Genomic DNA, 19,269 nt, shown 5'->3' on the forward strand with positions numbered 1-19,269 from the left:
CCGTGGCTGGAGGGGTTGGAGCCAAGGCTGGCTGGGCACTGAGTGCCATGGTGTGGTTGGTTGGGCAGGGCTGGGTGCTAGGTTGGCACTGAGTGCCATGGTGTGGTTGGTTGGTCAGAGCTGGGTGCTAGGTTGGACTGGCTGAGCTTGGAGCTCTCTTCCAGCCTGATTGATTCTATGGTTCTGTGCTGAGCCAAGAGCAGTGGTGGGCACCACTCACATCTGGGTACAGGAGATGGTCTCCTGGCTGAGGGCAGGCTGCAGGTCCCCGAGGCCAGGGCTTGGATTGAGCATGAGGTATGTGAAAGGGGCTTCAGGAAGGCTGGGGAGGGACTATTGACAAGGTCATGTCATGACAGGAGGAGGAGGAATGGGTTTGAACTGGCAGAGGGGAGATTCAAACTGGATGTTAGGAAAGGGTTCTTGACAAGGAGGGTGGTGAGACACTGGCACAGGTTGAGGGTGGTGAGACACTGGCACAGGTTGAGGGTGATGAGACACTGGCACAGGTTGAGGGTGGTGAGACACTGGCACAGGTTGCCCAGGGAGGTTGTGGAGCACAGAATCACCCAATGTGATCTTTGATTGGGTGATTCTGTGCTCCACAACCTCCCTGGTGGTGTTCAGGGCCAGGTTGGATGAGACCCTGAGCAACCTGTTCTAGTGAGAGGTGTCCCTGCCCATGGCAGGGGCTTGGAACTGGCTGATCCTTGAGTTCCTTTCCAGCCTAACCCATTCTGTGAGGTGGTTGCCCTTGTGAGCAAGCTCCCAAAGGAGAGGGTGGCCAAGGGGGTCCTCACCTGTCTCTCTGCTCCCCCAGGAGATTGCAGAGCCACTCTTTGATCTGAAGGTGGGCATGGAGCAGCTGGCCAAAAATCACACCTTCAAGTGCATCCTGGCCACGCTGCTGGCCATGGGCAACTTCCTGAATGGCTCCCAGGTGAGGAGGATGTGTGAGTGCTGCATGGGCAGGACCAGCTGCGGTGCCTGGGGAGCCAAGAGGGACCTTGGGAAGCCTGGGATGGGCACTTGAGGCTGGGTGGTGCCAGCTGGGGTCTCCAGGCTGGAGGTCTGCTGGAGGAGAAGTGGAGAAGTCCTGCTGAGCCCATTGAGGTTGCAGAGCAGAGGCTTTGAGTTGGGCTACTTGGAGGAGGGATGGAGAAGTTCTGCTGAGCCCATTGAGGTTTCAGAGCAAAGGCTTTGAGTTGGGCTACTTGGAGGAGGGATGGAGAAGTTCTGCTGAGCCCATTGGGGTTCCAGAGCAGAGGTTTTGAGTTGGGCTACTTGGAGGAGGGGGTTGGAGAAGTTCTGCTGAGCCCTTTGGGGTTCCAGAGCAGAGGTTTTGAGTTGTGCTACTTGGAGGAGGGATGGAGAAGTTCTGCTGAGCCCTTTGGAGTTTCAAAGCAGAGGTTTTGAGTTTGTCTGGAGTAGCTCTGCTGAGCTCTTTGGAGTTTCAGAGCAGAGGTTTTGAGTTGTGCTACTTGGAGGAGGGATGAAGAAGTTCTGCTGAGCCCTTTGGAGTTTCAGAGCAGAGGTTTTGAGTTGTGCTACTTGGAGGAGGGATGGAGAAGTTCTGCTGAGCTCATTGGGGTTCCAGAGCAGAGGTTTTGAGTTGTGCTACTTGGAGGAGGGATGAAGAAGTTCTGCTGAGCCCTTTGGGGTTCCAGAGCAGAGGCTTTGAGTTGTGCTACTTGGAGGAGGGATGGAGAAGTTCTGCTGAGCCCATTGGGGTTCCAGAGCAGAGGCTTTGAGTTGTGCTACTTGGAGGAGGGATGGAGAAGTTCTGCTGAGCCCTTTGGAGTTTCAGAGCAGAGGTTTTGAGTTGGGCTACTTGGAGGAGGGATGGAGAAGTTCTGCTGAGCCCATTGTGGTCTCAGAGCAGAGGCTTTGAGTTGTGCTACTTGGAGGAGGGATGGAGTTCTGCTGAGCCCATTGGGGTTCCAGAGCAGAGGCTTTGAGTTGTGCTACTTGGAGGAGGGATGGAGAAGTTCTGCTGAGCCCATTGAGGTTTCAGAGCAGAGGCTTTGAGTTGGGCTGCTTGGAGGAGGGGGTTGGAGAAGTTCTGCTGAGCCCATTGGGGTTCCAGAGCAGAGGTTTTGAGTTGTGCTACTTGGAGGAGGGATGGAGAAGCCCTGCTGAGCCCTTTGGAGTTTCAGAGCAGAGGCTTTGAGTTGTGCTACTTGGAGGAGGGATGGAGTTCTGCTGAGCCCATTGTGCTCTCAGAGCAGAGGCTGTGAGTTGGGCTGGAGGAGAGGGCTGGAGATGCCCTGCTGAGCCCATTGTGGTCTCAGAGCAGAGGCTGTGAGTTGGGCTGGAGGAGAGGGCTGGAGAAGCCCTGCTGAGCCCATTGTGCTCTCAGAGCAGAGGCTGTGAGTTGGGCTGGAGGAGAGGGCTGGAGATGCCCTGCTGAGCCCATTGTGGTCTCAGAGCAGAGGCTGTGAGTTGGGCTGAAGGAGAGGGCTGGAGAAGCCCTGCTGAGCCCATTGTGCTTGCAGAGCAGAGGCTTCGAGCTGGGCTACCTGGAGAAGGTGTCAGAGGTGAAGGACACGGTGCACAGGCAGTCCCTGCTCCACCACCTCTGCCAGATGGTGCTGGAGAAGTTCCCGGACTCCACTGACCTCTACTCGGAGATCGCCTCCATCACTCGCTGTGCCAAGGTGAGGCCTGGGCAGCTGGCACTCAGCTGCTGCCAGGGGGGGGCTTCCCTGCCAGCACAGAGCCTGGATGGCTGAGGGCTCTCTCCTTCCAGGTTGACTTCGACGAGTTGGCCAACAGCCTGGCGCAGCTGGAGCGGAGGTGCAGAGCCTCCTGGGACAACCTGAAGGTGATTGCCAAGCACGAAGCCAAGCCGGTGCTGAAGAGCAAGCTGACAGACTTCCTGCAGGACAGCACCCGGCGCCTGGTGGCCCTGAAGGTGGTGCACAGGCGTGTCCTCAACAGGTCGGTGCCTGCGGGCCCCTGGGGCATCGCCTCGCCGCGGCTGGGACCAGCTGCTGCATCCTGCGCTTGGGTCGCAGCAACCCCTGAGCACTCCAGGCTCAGGGCAGAGCGGGTGGGGGCTGGGCAGCAGAGGAAGACCTGGAGAGAGGGGAGGGTTGGTTAAAAGCAGCTGAAGAGGAGCCAGTGGTGGTGCCCAGGTGGCTGAGAAGGGCACCAGCAGCCTGGTTTGGATTGGCAATGGTGTAGCCAGGGATTGGCTCTCTGGAGTGGGCACTGCCAAAGCCATAGCCTGAATCCTGGGGTCAGGTTTGGGCCTCTCGCTCCCAGAAGGACATTGAGGAGCTGGAGGAGGTCCAGAGAAAGGCAGCAAAGGTGGGGAGGGGTCTGGAGAAGAGGGCTGGGGAGAGGCAGCTGAGGGAGCTGGGGGTGTGCAGTGTGGGGAAGAGGAGGCTGAGGGAGACCTCATTGCCCTGTGCAGCTGCCTGAGAGGAGGCTGCAGCCAGCTGGGGCTGGGCTCTGCCCACATGCACCAAGCACCAGGACGAAGGGAAGCAGCCTCAGGCTGTGCCAGGGGAGGTTCAGCTTGGAGATGCTGTGAGCAGCAGGAGCAGGGCAGGGATTGTGCCCCTGGAGTAGGCACTGGGGAGGTCACAGCTTGGATCCTGGGGTCAGTTTTGGGTCCCTCAGTCCCAGAAGTACATTGAGGGGCTGGGGCAGGGCCAGAGAAGGGCAGGAAAGGTGGGGAAGGGTCTGGAGAAGAGGGCTGGGGAGGAGCAGCTGAGGGAGCTGGGGGTGTGCAGTGTGGAAGAGGCTGAGGGAGAGCTCATTGCTCTGTGCAGCTCCCTGAGAGGAGGCTGCAGCCAGCTGGGGCTGGGAACAAGTGACAGGGGGAGAGGAAACAGCCTCAAGTTGCACCAAGGGAGAAGAAAACTTCTTCCCTGAAAGGGTTCTCAAAGCCTGGCCCAGGCTGCCCAGGGAGGTGGTCGAATGCCCATCCCGGGAGGTGTTTCAGAGCCTCAGGGATGTGGTGCTGAGAGCTGTGGCTTAGCCCCAAGCCTCGGCAGAGTCCGGGCAGGGCTGGACCGGTGGAGCTTCCAGGTCTGTTCCAACCCAAAAGCCTCCCTGGCTGCTTGTCCCCGCAGGTTCCACTCCTTCCTGCTGTACCTGGGGTACCCTGCCAGCGCGGCCCGGGAGCTGAAGGTGACTGCCGTCTGCAGGCTGCTGCGGGAGTTCGCGCTGGAGTACCGCACCTGCCGGGAGCGCGTCCTGCAGCAGCAGCAGAAGAGAGCTGCGCACCGCCAGCGCAGCAAGACCCGCGGCCGCCTCATCACCGAGGTACCCCTGCCTGCGGCTGCTCCTCCCTGCCTGCCGCTGCTCCTCCCTGCCTGCTGCTGCTCCTCCCTGCCTGCTGCTGCCACCCCCCTGCCTGCGGCTGCTCCTCCCTGCCTGCTGCTGCTCCTCCCTGCCTGCCGCTGCTCCTCCCTGCCTGCTGCTGCTCCTCCCTGCCTGCTGCTGCCACCCCCCTGCCTGCTGCTGCTCCTCCCTGCCTCCTGCTGCTCCTCCCTGCCTGCCGCTGGTGCCTCCTGCCTGCTGCCACCCCCCCCCACCTGCTGCCACCGCCCCCTGCCTGCTGCCACCGCCCCCGACTGCTACTGCCACCCCCCTGCCTGCTGCTGCTACCCTCTGCCTGCCGCTGCCGCCCCCTGCCTGCTGCTGCCACTCCTTGCCTGCTGCTGCTGCCTGCCTGCCGCTGCCGCCTCCCTGCCTGCTGCCGCCTCCCCCTCTGCCTGCTGCCACCCCCCCACCTGCTGCCGCTGCCTCCTGCCTGCTGCTGCCTCCCCCTCTGCCTGCTGCTGCCCCCCCCTGCGTGCTGCCGTCACCCCCCACCTGCTGCCACTCCCCCACCTGCTGCCACCCCCCCACCTGCTGCCACCGCCCCCTGCCTGCTGCCACCACCCCCTGACTGCTACTGCCACCCCCCTCTGCCTGCTACCGCCCCCCTGCCTGCTGCCGCCGCCCCTCTGCCTGCTGCTGCCACCTCCTGCCTGCTGCCACCGCCCCCTGACTGCTGCCGCCCCCCCCTGCCTGCTGCCGCCGCCCCCTGCCTGCCGCTGCCGCCCCCCTGCTTGCCACTGCCCCCTCCCTGCCTGCTGCTGCCACCCCCCCTGCCCGCTGCTGCCCCCCTGCCTGCTGCTGCCACCCCCCCTGCCCGCTGCCGCCCCCCTGCCTGCTGCTGCCTCCCCTGCCTGCTGCTGCCACCCCCCTGCCTGCTGCTGCCACCCCCCTGCCTGCTGCTGCCACCCCCCTGCCTGCTGCTGCCTCCCCTGCCTGCTGCTGCCACCCCCCTGCCTGCTGCTGCCACCCCCCCTGCCCGCTGCCGCCCCCCTGCCTGCTGCTGCCTCCCCTGCCTGCTGCTGCCACCCCCCTGCCTGCTGCTGCCACCCCCCTGCCTGCTGCTGCCTCCCCCTCTGCCTGCTGCTGCCCCCTCCCCTGCCTGCTGCTGCCCCCTCCCCTGCCTGCTGCTGCTGCCCCCCTGCCTGCTGCTGCCACCCCCTGCCTGCTGCTGCCATCCTCTGCCTCCTGCCACCCTCTCACCTGCTGCTCCCCATTCTGTCCCCCTGCCTGCCGTCCCCCTGTCAGCACCACTAGGGGGACTTGAGCATCGATCTCCCCTGTAAGGAAGGGCTGAGAGCCCCTGGGGGGTGTTTGGTCTGGAGGAGAAAAGGCTGAGAGGGGAACCAGATCAATGGCTGTAAATAGCTGAGGGGTGGGTGCCAGGGTCAAGGTGCCAGCAACTTTGTGAGGAGCAAAGGCTGAGATCCCTGGAGCTGAGAGTCTGCAACTCCCTGCAGGGAGGCTGTAGCCAGCTGGGGTTGGGCTCTGCTGCCAGGCAGCCAGTAACAGAACAAGGGGCACAGCCTGAAGCTGTGGCAGGGCAGGTCTGGGCTGGCTGCTAGGAGGAACCTGTTGGCAGAGAGAGTGATTGGCATTGGAATGGGCTGCCCAGGGAGATGGTGGAGTGGCCGTGCCTAGAGAGGTTGAAGCCAAGACTGGCTGGGCACTGAGTGCCATGGTGTGGTTGGTTGTTCAGGGCTGGGTGCTAGGTTGGCACTGAGTGCCATGGTGTGGTTGTTTGGGCAGGGCTGGGTGCTAGGTTGGCCTGGCTGAGCTTGGAGCTCTCTTCCAACCTGCTTTGTTCTATGATTCTCTAAGAGCAGCCCCAGAGGGCAGCTGAGCAGTGCTCAGCAAGAGACAGAGGAGCTGTGGAGGGCAAGAGGCTGGGGACAGCCTCTTGTCAGTGGTGCCCAGGCACAAGACGAGGGGCAGTGGGCACAGAGTGCCACCGAGGAGATTCCACCTGAGCAGGAGGGGAAAGTTGTTTGGTGTGAGGCTGCTGGAGGCCTGGAGCAGGCTGCCCAGAGAGGCTGTGGAGCCTCCTGCTCTGCAGAGCTTCCAACCCCCTCTGGCCACTGTGAAGCTGGCAAGCTGCTGTGGCTGCCCTGCTTGACCAGGGCAGGGGAGGGTTGGACTGGATGATCTCCAGAGGTCCCTTCCAACGCCTCCCACCCTGTGACTCTCTGATTCCCTATCCCTGATGCCCACCTCTCCTCCTGCTGCAGACGGAGAAGTTCTCCGGCATCACCGAGGTGGCTCCGGCGCCTGCCCTGGTGTCCAGCGGCCCCGGGGAGCAGATGGAAGCTGGGCATGAAAGCATGAAGCTGCTGCTGACCTCCCCCACAGAGGCTCCTGCACGCCGCAGCAGGGCCAGCCGCGGTAGGAGCGGGGTGGCAGAGGCGCCCGAGGCACGCCGGGCTGGCTGGGCACAGCCGATGCCAGCATCCTCCTTGTGCCCGCGCAGGGACTGGACACGGCACCCCCAGCCAGGGCTCTCCCGCCCAGGAGGACGTTCCCAGCTCCCCAGACGATGCCTCGGATGAGATCATGGACAGGCTGGTGAAATCCGTCACCCACAACCCCAACCCCCGGCCCTGTGCCAGCAGGGAGCGCAGGAGGTCCCGCGGCAATAGGAAGTCCTGTAAGTGCCAACCTCTGCCCCCGTGCCCTGCCCTATCTCTGTCCCCATCCGCTCCTCCCCGCCCGGATCTTTGTGTCCCTGTCCCCGGGCCCTGCCCAGTCCCTGCACCCTTCCATTTCAATGTCCCTGTCCCGCCTCTGTGGCCCTGCCCAGGTGCTTTGTCCTACCTTTGTGTCCCTGTCCCTTGTCCCCGTGTCCTGCCCCATCGCTGGGTGATTGTGCCCATGCGCTGTCCCCGATGCCTTCTCCTGCCTCTGTGTCCCTTCCCGTGCTCTGCCCACTCGCTGTGCTCTCTCCCAGCCCCATGGCCCTGTTCCTGTGCCTGTGTCCCTGCCTAGATGCTCTTCCCCACCTCTGTGACCCTGTCCCCTTGTCCTGTCCCCTCTCTGTGTCTATCCCACCTCTGTGACCCTGTCCCCTTGCCCTGTCCCCTTTCTGTGTGTCTGTCCCACCTCAGTGACCCTGTCCCCTTGCCCTGTCCCCTCTCTGTGTCTGTCCCACCTCAGTGACCCTGTCCCCTTGCCCTGTCCCCTCTCTGTGTCTGTTCCACCTTTGTGACCCTGTCCCCTTGCCCTGTCCCCTTTCTGTGTGTCTGTCCCACCTCAGTGACCCTGTCCCCTTGCCCTGTCCCCTCTCTGTGTGTCTGTCCCACCTCAGTGACCCTGTCCCCTTGCCCTGTTCCCTCTCTGTGTCTATCCCACCTCTGTGACCCTGTCCCCTTGCCCTGTCCCCTCTCTGTGTCTGTCCCACCTCTGTGACCCTGTCCCCTTGCCCTGTCCCCTCTCTGTGTCTGTCCCACCTCTGTGACCCTGTCCCCTTGCCCTGTCCCCTTTCTGTGTGTCTGTCCCACCTCAGTGACCCTGTCCCCTTGCCCTGTCCCCTCTCTGTGTGTCTATCCCACCTCTGTGACCCTGTCCCCTTGCCCTGTCCCCTCTCTGTGTGTCTGTCCCACCTCAGTGACCCTGTCCCCTTGTCCTGTCCCCTCTCTGTGTGTCTCTCCCACCTCTGTGACCCTGTCCCCTTGCCCTGTCCCCTCTCTGTGTGTCTGTCCCACCTCAGTGACCCTGTCCCCTTACCATGTCCCCTCTCTGTGTCTATCCCACCTTGTGACCCTGTCCCCTTACCATGTCCCCTCACCATGTCCCCTCTCTGTGTCTGTCCCACCTTGTGACCCTGTCCCCTTGCCCTGTTCCCTCTCTGTGTCTATCCCACCTCTGTGACCCTGTCCCCTTGCCCTGTCCCCTCTCTGTGTCTGTCCCACCTCTGTGACCCTGTCCCCTTGCCCTGTCCCCTCTCTGTGTCTGTCCCACTTCAGTGACCCTGTCCCCTTGCCCTGTCCCCTCTCTGTGTGTCTATCCCACCTCTGTGACCCTGTCCCCTTGTCCTGTCCCCTCTCTGTGCCTGTCCCACCTCAGTGACCCTGTCCCCTTGTCCTGTCCCCTCTCTGTGTGCCTGTCCCACCTCAGTGACCCTGTCCCCTTGTCCTGTCCCCTCTCTGTGTCTGTCCCACCTCAGTGACCCTGTCCCCTTGTCCTGTCCCCTCTCTGTGTCTATCCCACCTCAGTGACCCTGTCCCCTTGCCCTGTCCCCTCTCTGTGTGTCTCTCCCACCTCTGTGGCCCTGTCCCCTTGCCCTGTCCCCTCTCTGTGTGTCTCTCCCACCTCTGTGGCCCTGCCCCATCTCCATCCTGCAGCCCTGCTCTTTCCCTTCTCCCTGCCCTGTCCCATCTGTATCTCCCTTCCCATGCTCTACCCCCAGTCCCTGTGCTCTGTCCCATCCAAGTGGCCTTGTCCTCGTGTCCTGTGCCACCTCTGTGGCCCTGGCCCTGTCCAGATGCCCTTTCCCATCTCAGTGCCTGTTCATAGCCCATCTGTGCCTGTCCCATCTCCTCCTTTTGTCCCCATGTCCCACCTTCCCCACTGGCCAGCCTTGATCTCCCACGCTCAGCCCACTGGGCCACAGCAGGAGGTTCCCTGAGACCAGATCATGCCACTGTACCCCCCCCCATTGCCACACCTCCCCTCCTCCCCAACATGCCAAGGCCACCAGATCTGGGCAGGTACTTGCTAGTGGTGCCAGGGGCAGCCTGGCAAGCAGCTCTTGCTGGTGCTGCCAGTGCCACCCTGGGCTGCCTGGTGAGCAGCCCTTGCTGGTGCTGCCAGTGCCACCCTGGGCAGCCTGATGAACAGCACTTGCTGGTGCTGCCAGTGCCACCCTGGGCAGCCTGATGAACAGCACTTGCTGGTGCTGCCAGTGCCACCCTGGGCTGCCTGGTGAGCAGCCCTTGCTGGTGCTGCCAATGCCACCCTGGGCTGCCTGATGAGCAACACTTGCTGGTGCTGCCAGTGGCACCCTGGTGAGCAGCCCTTGCTGGTGCTGCCAGTGCCACCCTGAGGAGCAGCCCTTGCTGGTGCTGCCAGTGCCACCCTGGGCTGCCTCATGAGCAACACTTGCTGGTGCTTCCAGTGGCACCCTGGTGAGCAACCCTTGCTGGTGCTGCCAGTGCCACCCTGGCGAGCAGCCCTTGCTGGTGCTGCCAGTGCCACCCTGGACTGCCTGAGGAGCAGCCCTTGCTGGTGCTGCCAGTGCCACCCTCTCCTCTCCCTGCAGTGAGACGGACGCTGAAGAATGGCCTCAGTGATGAGCTGGTGCAGGCGCTGGGCCTGGGCCGGGCACCTGGCATGGAGGTTTGAGGGGGCCAAGGGGGCCTCATGCTGCTCTCCACCACCAGCAGCAACCCACACCGGGGCAGGACACGGTGGCAGCCTCTGCTGCCCCAGGACTGGCACGCTCTGTATCCTTGGCTATGCCTTGCTTTGCCCTGCTGGCCTCCAGCTCCTGCAGGTGTGGGTAACAGGATGGAAGCGATGCCCTGGAGCTGCTCCGTGGGGGCCCAGGATGGAGGATGCTCAGCACCTGTGTGTGGCTGTGGAGGCTCAGGGCTCATCTTCTCCAACAGTATTAGAGGGGTCAGGGGCTGGGCCCAGACCCTCTCTGGGAGCTGGGTCTGGCCTGTGTCAATAAAGTGATCTGAGATGCTGCCTGTGTCCATTGTCCCTTGTGCCCCCTCAGGTCACCCTGCTGCTGGGCTGGGATGCTGGAGGGTCTTGATGCCATGAGCTGGGTCAGGCAGTTCCAAGGCTGGTGGCAGGAGGGAAGGGCAGATGCCCCCCTAGATCCCTGGGAATGCTGTCATCGTGGTCCTGAGCAGGACTTGGGTGCTGCCAGAGATGTCCTGGCGAGCTCTGTGTTCCCATCTCCTGGGAACAGAGCCCCAGAAGGCTGGCGAGGTGTGGTACTCACCAGCATGCCTCTGCTCCATCCACACCCAGCCCACAGCAGCCAGCCTTGGGGCTCACTGTCCCTGTGTGCTCTGCCACCCTGCCAGAAGGGGCTGTGACTGATGGCCCAGCCTCAAGGCTGCTCGCTCAAGGGCAGGAGTGGTGGCTCCAGCAGAAGGCCACAGGGAGATCAAAGTGTGTGTCCCAGCTCAAGCCTCACCTCCTCCTTCCAAACCTCTCTTGAGGGATTTTAGCTGGGCCATGACCTGGTTCCTGTCCCAGAGTGAGTCTGGGGCACAGCAGCCACATTGTCCCCTGCAAACCTCACCCTGGCCAAGTTGGAAGCCTCAGAAGCATCCTGTGCTTGGCAGAGGGGCAGCCTCGTGGGGTAAATACTGCCAGGGCAGCACTGAATGGTTTATAGGTTGGGAAGGACCTGGGGGATCAGCCAGTGCCAACCCTCCTGCCATAAGCAGGGACTAGAACAGGGTGCTCAAGGTCTCATCCAGCCTGGTCCTGAACACCTCTAGGGAGGTTGTGGAGCACAGAATCACCCAATGTGATCTTTGATCACATTGGGTGATTCTGTGCTCCACAACCTCCCTGGGCAACCTGTGCCAGTGTCTCACCACCCTCAACCTGTGCCAGTCTCTCCCCACCCTCACTTCTTCCTCACATCCAGTTTCAATCTCCTCTCTGCCACTTCAAACCCATTCCTCCTCCTCCTCTCATTCCCAGACCTTGTCACCAGTCCCTCCCCAGCCCTCCTGTAGCCTCCTTCAGCTCCTGCAAGGCCACTCCAAGGTCTCCTCCAAGCCTTCTCTCCTCCAGGCTCCCAACTCTCTCAGCCTGTGCTCAGAGCAGAGCTGCTGCAGCCCTCTCAGCATCTTGGTGGCCTCCTCTGGGCTGGCTCCAACACTTCCATGTCCTGCTTGTGCTGGGGGCTGCAGAACTGCCCCCAGGGCTGCAGGTGGGGTCTGAGGAGAGCAGAGCCAAGGGGCAGAATCCCCTCCCTTGCCCTGTGCCCACACTGCTCTGGCTGCAGCCCAGCACAGGGTTGTGTCTGGGCTGCACTCACCCTGCAGGCTCCTGTGGAGCTTTGCATCAACCCAGACCCCCAGGTCCTGTTCCTCAGAGCTGCTCTCAGCTCCTGCTGAGCTTTTCCTCACCCCACACCCCCAGGTCCTGTTCCTCAGAGCTGCTCTCAGCTCCTGTTGAGCTTTTCCTCACCCCACACCCCCAGATCCTGTTCCTCAGGGCTGCTCTCAGCTCCTGTTGAGCTCTTCCTCACCCCACACCCCCAGGTCCTGTTCCTCAGAGCTGCTCTCAGCTCCTGTTGAGCTCTTCCTCACCCCACACCCCCAGGTCCTGTTCCTCAGGGCTGCTTTCAGCCATTGCCCACCCACCCTGGAGCTGTGCTTGGGATCATAGAAGGGACCACAAGGATCAGGCAGTTCCAACCCCCCCTGCCACGCCCAGGGACACCCTACCCTAGAGCAAGCTGCCATCAGCCTCATCCAGCCTCGCATGCTGGTGGCCTCAAAGTCAGGCAGTGCCAGCCTGCTCCACCTTGCAACATGCCTGAGATGATGCCAGGTGGCTCTGGGGACAGTGAGATGCCACACCAAGAGCTGCAGATGTCTCAGAGGTGCCCTGAGATGTGGTCCAGCTCTCCTCTCCTCTGAGTGCTTGACCTGGGGTCCCAAAGAAAGGACAAAGAGTCCATGCCAGCTGACACTGAACCAGTCAGGTGCACAAAGAGAAGGTGGAAGGGGCAGGAAAGCATCTTCCTGCCCCCCTGCACCTGCCCCAAAGTGCCCTTACACGTGTGACATCCCTAGGACTGTCACTCCCAAGGGCCCGCAGGGGAAAACCGAGGCAGAGTGCCAAGGAGTGCCCCTGCCCCAAACACTTTGGTGGCCCTGTCCCCTGCCAACCCTTGTTTGTTTGTCTCCAGCTGGGTGTTTGCAGCCTTGGGGCTCTCTTAGGGCCCCCGGGCACCAGCTGCCCTTGAGCAGCACTGGCAGCGTTTGGCTTGGCCGCGGTGCAATAACTCGTGCCAAAGCAGCACCAGGCAGGCAAAGCTTCCCCCACACACCCCCCGAGGGGAGGAAGGGGTCGTGGGGATGCTGGAGGCTCCTCGGAGAGCAGAGGCAGGGCGGTGGGCAGCCAGGTGAGGTTGGTGGGGACCCGAGTGGGCACACAGCAGCAGCGGAGCTGGGGTCGGGGGGGAGCTGCAGCCACCAGGAGGGGGCTCCGGGTGGGATGAGGTGACCATGGCACCCCGCAGCCCTTTGGCACCTCCGGCGCTGCCTGCTGCGCTCTGGGCTCGGCGGTGCCTCCCTGCAGCCACAAGGGGGCGCAGTGGCCCCGCGCACGGCCCCGCCAGCCGCAGCGGCACCTCCGCTCCCGGCGCCTCCGCTCCGCTCTGCTCCGCGTCCCGGCACCCCCGAGCGGCCGCGGCCCCCGCCCGCCCTGCTGCCGCCGTGTCCCTGGAGCGATGCCAGCCGCGTCCTTGGGCCCGGCCGTGGCCGTTCCTCTGCCCGTGGGCGCAGGCTGCCCGCTCCCGGCGGGGCCACCCCTGCGGGGCTGCTCCCGGCCCCTCGCCGGGCAGGCAGCAGCGGGGACCAAGCGAGGCTCCGCTTGCCCCTCCCATCCACCCTCTCCTGCGGCAGCCTGGCAGCGGAGGTCCTCTCCCAGCCCTGCGTGCTGCTTCCAGCCCTCCCCACAGCTCCGTCCCAGCAGAGGGTCCTCTTTGATGCCACGCTCCGGTGGCGGCTCCAGCCGCACAGACGTGTCCCCACGCCTGTCGCCAAGCTCGGGGCGGGGGGGAGCTTTTCGCGGTCCTGGGCTACTTCTGGTTGCCACAGAGCCCCACTAGCCCACCCAATAAGCACCGTTCCCACCAGGGAGAGCACAGCCTCTTTCTGCCCTCAGGCTGGAGGCAGCCGGGGAGCTGCTTGCAAGCTACAATGTGCCCTGGCCACCTTCCACCAGCATCACAATCATCTACCACACACACACACCACCCCCTCCCAATTCCTCCTGCTGCCTTAGCTTGGGTTTCCTCCTCTGCCTCCCAGCCACAACCCGCTTGAGCAACCTGGGGCTGGCAACATGCTGCACTCTGCCTTCCCCAGCAGGACAGAAGCGTGGGATGGGAAGGAGGCCACAGCTGCTGTGACCTACTGCCCTCTTCCCTGGGGGCAGAGGCAGCAGGATGTCACTTGGAGTGTGACCGGGATGGATTCCCCTGGGATCTGTCTTGTGGCCAAGAGGAAGCCACCTTTTCTCTGCCCCCATGACCCTCCTACCAAGGTAGATGCCCTGTGATGAGCTCAGGAGAGTCAGGACATGGGAGGGTGATGCTGGGCTGGCAAAGCAAGCCTGGCACAGGTGCCAGGCATGCCCTGGGAGATGAGGGATGCAGAGCTTCAGGCACTGGTGGAGCTGGGAGCGCTCGGGAGCGCCACCAACGCTTCCCAACCACACCAAAGGACCCAGGTCCCTGCGCCTTCAAACCAACCTCTCTGGAGACACCGTGGGGCAGAAAGCCTGGTGGAGGAGCAGGCACAGTGACAGGGAGTCCTCACCGGGGTGGAAAAGCTCGAGGGCAAGCTGGGGAGCAGCTTCCCAGGAGGTGAAGTGTCTCCTGACGCCACGAACGCCACTGGAAGCGGAGCTGGAGGTCCTGCACAGCCTGAGGAGGGCAAGTCGAGGGGGGGCAGGGATTTTTCCCAAGGCAAAGGGACCTGCAACAAGGCAGACCCAGGGTCAGAGCAGTCAGCTGGATGCTGCCAGCAATGGTTTCCCAGGCAGCAGTGGCCCAGGAGCAAAGAGGTCCTTCCAGAAGCTGGGAGGTGCCCACCACCGCCCAGCCAAGGTACGTGGAAACTCCTCATGCGTGGGGGATTGAGGCTGGTGACGTGCATGGGATGGTGGTGGCACATGAGGAAAGTGCCCCCATGCACACACACCCTGAAGTCCTTGGTCATGAGCTGAGGTAAGTTGGAAATGAGGGATGAAGAGTCCTGAGGGGACATTCAGAAGGACCTGGACTGAGTTGAAGGACTGAGGCCAACCATACCTGCTCCAACATGGCCAAGGGGCAAGTCCTGCACTTGGCTCATGACAACCCCATGCAGCACCACAGGCTTCTGCTCAGCAGAAAGGGACCTGGGGCTGCTGATCAACAGAACAAGGGGACACAGCCTCAAGCTGTGCTAGGTCTAGGCTGGATGCTAGGAGGAAGCTGTTGGCAGAGAGAGTGATTGGCACTGGAATGGGCTGCCCAGGGAGGTGGTGGAGTGGCCGTGGCTGGAGAGGTTGAAGCCAAGGCTGGCTGGGCACTGAGTGCCATGGTGTGGTTGTTTGGGCAGGGCTGGGTGCTAGGTTGGCACTGAGTGCCATGGTATGGTTGGTTGGCTAGGGCTGGGTGCTAGGTTGGCACTGAGTGCCATGGTCTGGTTGGTTGGGCAGGGCTGGGTGCTAGGTTGGCACTGAGTGCCATGGTGTGGTTGTTTGGGCAGGGCTGGGTGCTAGGTTGGACTGGATGAGCTTGGAGCTCTCTTCCAACCTGGTTCATTCTATGATTCTATGACGTGGGGCAGAGGATCTCAGCAGAAGGAGCTGAAGTAGTTCCTTGGGTGCCCATTCCTCAGCTTGGCTGTGCTGTGGCAGTGCCTCCAGGCTGGGCTTTGGCAGACCTGGCTTCCATAGTCTGGCCTTGGGAAGGATCATGAAGGCATTAAAGTATGGAGTGTAGGAAAGGCCTCCCTGAGCTAAGCCTGGCTTAGCTGACTCAGAGCCAGCCAAAGATCTGCCCTCCCTGAAGGAGAGAACAAAAAAGCCCCAACAACAGGGAGGTCTCCACCCTGGCAGCAGAGTCCAACCTGAACCAGCAGAACACTGTGAGTTCAGTGGCAGGGCACAAATGCTGAGCAATTCATCACTGTCCTCTGCCAGACAGCCTGTGTTGAAGTGAGGGTTCGTTCAGTGGCCTTTGTCACCCCTGAACTGTCTCCAGCAACCTGCAGTGTCCCCCATCTTAACCGTGAAGAAGGATGGACCCACCCCCACCCCCGAAGGACACTGGAATGGGCTGCCCAGGGAGGAGGTGGAGTCACCCACCCTGAGCGTGTCTAAGGGTGGTTTGGATGTGGTGCTTGGGGATGTGGTTTAAGGTGAACCTTGTGGAATCAGAGACTCAACCAAGGTGGAAGAGACCTCCAAGATCATCCAGTCCAACCTAGCACCCAGCCCTAGCCAGTCAACCAGACCACGGCACAGAGTAGGGTTCTAGGTGGGACTTGGTGATCCTGAGGGGCTTTGCCAGCCTGGATGTGTCTGTCATTCTGTGGCACTTTGAGGACACGGTGTGGGAGAGAGAGGGAGCTCCACCTGCTTTAGTTAGTGAGGAACCTTTCCAGCATCCCTTTGATGGTCCTCGGCAGGCAGCCAGCCTGGGAGTGACATCCAAGAAACATCCCAGCTCCGTGGTCACCCTCTCCTGGGACAACTGCTCCCGGGGAAGGGCTGCCCCCCACGGCCTGTGCGGGGCAGCGAGCACTGGCACACGCCTCCATCCCTGCCGAGGAGACAAAGGTGCCCTGTTAGCCGCTCACCTGGGTGGTGTTCCCTAAGGAGATAATAGCCGCGGAAGAAGGACTCGCTGTTTCGGAGGAGATTAAGGAGCTGCGGCAGCAGCATCCTGGATGAATCACATCCCTCATGGGCTTAGAGCCCCTGGAAATGGCTCATGGCGCTTCGAAAACAAACAAAACCCAACTAACCAAACCCAAAAACAATGCCACGAATCTTCTGCCGATGAGATTAGGGAGGGGAACAATTACCTCTAAAACCTGTTAGTCATGGGAGGCTCCACCGAGCTGGAGCAACAGCCTAGGGCAAGGGGAGCACTAGGAAGGTGGTGTGTGTGTGTGTGTGTGTGAGTGTCCCCGGGGGGAGCTGCCCCGAGAAGGGTGTGGGAGGAGGTAGCTGCGGTGGTACCAGCCCCACTTCCCCCAGCAGAGGTGAGCTGTGATTAGCAGAACGGGCACGGAAGAGCTCAAGTAGGTCAAAAGGTAATCAGGCTATCGCCGGCGTTTCCTAACAGCCTGGCACGGCTGGGAGGCACCCCCAGGGTGTTGAGCAATGAGGTGATGAACGAGGCCAGCAGCTGTCTTCAACGGGACAGCCACCAAGGTCACCCTGAAGCACGCACGCCGGGCTCCTAGGGGAGGCTGAGAAACAGCAAAGGCTGGTCCGAGCTTCCCAGACAGCTCCCCTCACCCCCCCACTCCCCTAGAGTGTCCATGGCAAGTCCTGGCCAGCAGAGCACGCCCGTGGCTATCTACAGCCCATCTTGACGTGTCTCACAAGAAGGGCATCCTTGAAGCTTGAGCGAGGAGCTCTGGAAGGGATCACAGGATGGTAGGGGTTGGAAGGGACCTCCAGAGATCATCGAGTCCAACCCTTCTGCCAGAGCAGGACTAGAGAATCTAGCTCAGGTCACACAGGAACACATCCAGGCAGGGCTGGACAGACTCCAGAGAAGGACATACAGATGGACACCCAACCCAGCTCACCAGGAGCATCACAGAATGCTTTAGGTTGGAAGGTACCTCCTAGTCCAACCACCCTGCACTCAGCAGGGACATCCTCCACTCGAGCAGGTTGCTCACAGCCCTGTCCAGCCTCCCCTCGACTATCTCCAGGGATGGGGCCTCAACCACCTCCCTGGGCAACCTGTCCCAATGTTCCTCCACCCTCATGGTGCAGAACCTAGAACGTCAGGGGCTGGAAGGGAGCTTGAGAGATCATTTGGTCATGGAGCCATGCTGCTGTGTGGGAATGGCCACTCCTAGCCTTGGTGAAGCACCATCCTCACCAGAGACCCCAGGCCCTGGCTCTCTGTTGTGCCACAGCCCTGCCCTCTCTCCCTCACACACCCCAGCAGCTCAGCCAGGGCAGCAAGGACCTTTCAGGCCCTCAGGGAATGACAAGAGTGGGGGGGGATGGAGCAAAGCTGGAGGTGGGGAGAGTGAGGCTGGAGGGGAGGAGGAAGTTGTTGAGCAGGAGAGTGGTGAGAGGCTGGAATGGGTTGCCCAGGGAGGGGGTTGAGGCCCCATGGCTGGAGGTGTTTGAGGCCAGGCTGGCTGAGGCTGTGTGCAGCCTGCTCTAGGGTAGGGTGTCCCTGGGCATGGCAGGGGTTGGCACTGCCTGCTCCTTCTGCTCCCTTCCAACCCTGCCTGATTCTGTGATTCTAAGGGATGCTCTCTCAGGATAGCCTTGGAAAACAACCTACTTCCAACAGGGACTTTTCAAGCCCTGGAGAAGCAATGAGCTGAGTGAGGACGTTTAACAGGTTCCTCTTCAGAGCCCAAGTCCCCTCAGGCTCTGCCCCGTGGCTACCTCCGTAGCTTTCCCCGAGCTCCGCAGCCCTGTGCCCCGGAGCGGATTCCTGCGGGAGAGCCGCAGCCAGGCTGCTGGGAGCATCCCTTCTCCCCCTCTGCCTGGCCGGCATTCCCGACATTCTCCCGCCTGGATGGGCAGGGCTGTGAGCCCGACCAGGTCCCACCACCGCCACCACACCCCAGCGGAACCACCCAGGCCAGTCTGACACTTGAGCTTCTCCGGTGCTGCCACGGCTGGTTCCAAGGCGGCTGACACTGGGCACCAGCACTGCTGCTGCCAAGGCTGGGCGAGAGCGGTGGCAGTGCGGCTGGCAGAGCCGGGGGGAATGGGGTGGCGCTGGCACGGCAGAGGGCTGCAAGGGCCAGGCCCACGTCAGGGACACGCAGAGGATCACCACACGCAGGGCCCTGGTGAAATATTAAAGTGGGCACTTAATAAGGCAGGGCAGCAGCACCAATTACCCGCATCATAAACCCGGGCAGGAGAGGACTTTGCCCCCCCTGGCCAAGGCTGGTGCGAGCCTGGCACTCAGGCTGAGCAGCAGGGCTTCCCTCCAGCCGTGCAGTGCCAAGCTGGGGTAAGGTGAGCTGCCAGCACACCTCACCTGTGCCGCGGCCCCGGGGGAACAGCAGCGAGCTGGGTGGCACAGCGCTGCCCATGCCAGGCGGCAGCGAGCAGTAGGCTGCAGGCTTGGGCACATCAGCTCTGCATCAGGGACAGGAACCTGAGCGCAGCTCACTGCAGTGCCAGGACCCAGGTGGCATCTGGGCCAGTGCCCCAGCAGATGAGTGGGTCCTGAGAGGTTGTGATGGGGGACATCATCCTGCAAGGATGGGGTGGCCTGGGGGGGGGTCTGAGCCTTGTGCTTGCCCTGTGCCGTGGGACATGGATGCTGGTGGCACTGGTTCAGGCTCTGACAGCGGGCAGAGGATTTGCCCTCTTATCAAGTTGCTGGGAAGCTCTGCCCAAGCTCTTGGACACTGAGCCAAGCTGTGCTGGGACCAACTAAGCCAAGCTGAGTTGTGTCAAGCCATGCCAGGCCGTGCTGAGCTGAGCTGAACCAAGCTGAGCCAGGAGGAACCAAGCAGAGCTGTGCCCACCTAGGTGGCATGGTGTGCCAAGCTGTGCTGAACTGAGCTGAGTCAAGCAGAGCTGTGCCTACCTGGGTGGCATGAATTCCTGAGACATGCTGGGCTGAGCCAAGTCATTCTGTGTCAAGCTGCGCTGTGCCAAGCCAAGCTGAGCTAAGTTGTGCCAAGCTGAGCCTTTCCCAGCTAGGTGGAATGATGTCCTGAGCTGTGCTGAGCTGAGTCAAGCTAAGCCATGCTGAGCCCTGCTGAGCTCAGCTGTGCCATGCCAAGCTGACCTGTGCCTACTTAGGAAGCCATGCTGAACTGTGCCAAGGCAAGTCTTACCCACCTAGATGGCACAATGTCCTGAGCCAAGCTGAGCCATGCCGGGCTGAGCTGTGCCTACCTGAGTGCCATCAAGTCCTGAGCCATCCTGAGCCACGCTGAGCTAAGCTGCACTGCACCGTGCTTGCTTAGCTGGCGCAAGGTGCCAAGGTGGCACAAGGTCCCAAGCTGTTCTGTGTGA

The 19,269-nt window shown here is 62.0% G+C and overlaps 1 protein-coding gene across 1 annotated transcript in view; it reads left to right on the forward strand.

The window, feature by feature from the left end:
• FHOD1 (formin homology 2 domain containing 1) overlaps positions 1-10,015 on the forward strand; it is a 40,694-nt gene extending 30,679 nt beyond the window's left edge. The window contains exons 16-22 of the mRNA XM_064160590.1: positions 821-940; positions 2,496-2,657; positions 2,750-2,940; positions 4,083-4,275; positions 6,561-6,714; positions 6,800-6,976; positions 9,587-10,015. Of these exons, the coding sequence (XP_064016660.1) occupies positions 821-940; positions 2,496-2,657; positions 2,750-2,940; positions 4,083-4,275; positions 6,561-6,714; positions 6,800-6,976; positions 9,587-9,669 (1,080 nt within the window). The 3' untranslated portion in view covers positions 9,670-10,015. The remainder of the gene's footprint in view (positions 1-820; positions 941-2,495; positions 2,658-2,749; positions 2,941-4,082; positions 4,276-6,560; positions 6,715-6,799; positions 6,977-9,586) is intronic.
• Positions 10,016-19,269: the final 9,254 nt, after the last annotated feature.

The sequence above is a fragment of the Pogoniulus pusillus genome, chromosome 20 (genome assembly GCF_015220805.1).
Source record: "Pogoniulus pusillus isolate bPogPus1 chromosome 20, bPogPus1.pri, whole genome shotgun sequence".
Taxonomy (NCBI): domain Eukaryota; kingdom Metazoa; phylum Chordata; class Aves; order Piciformes; family Lybiidae; genus Pogoniulus; species Pogoniulus pusillus.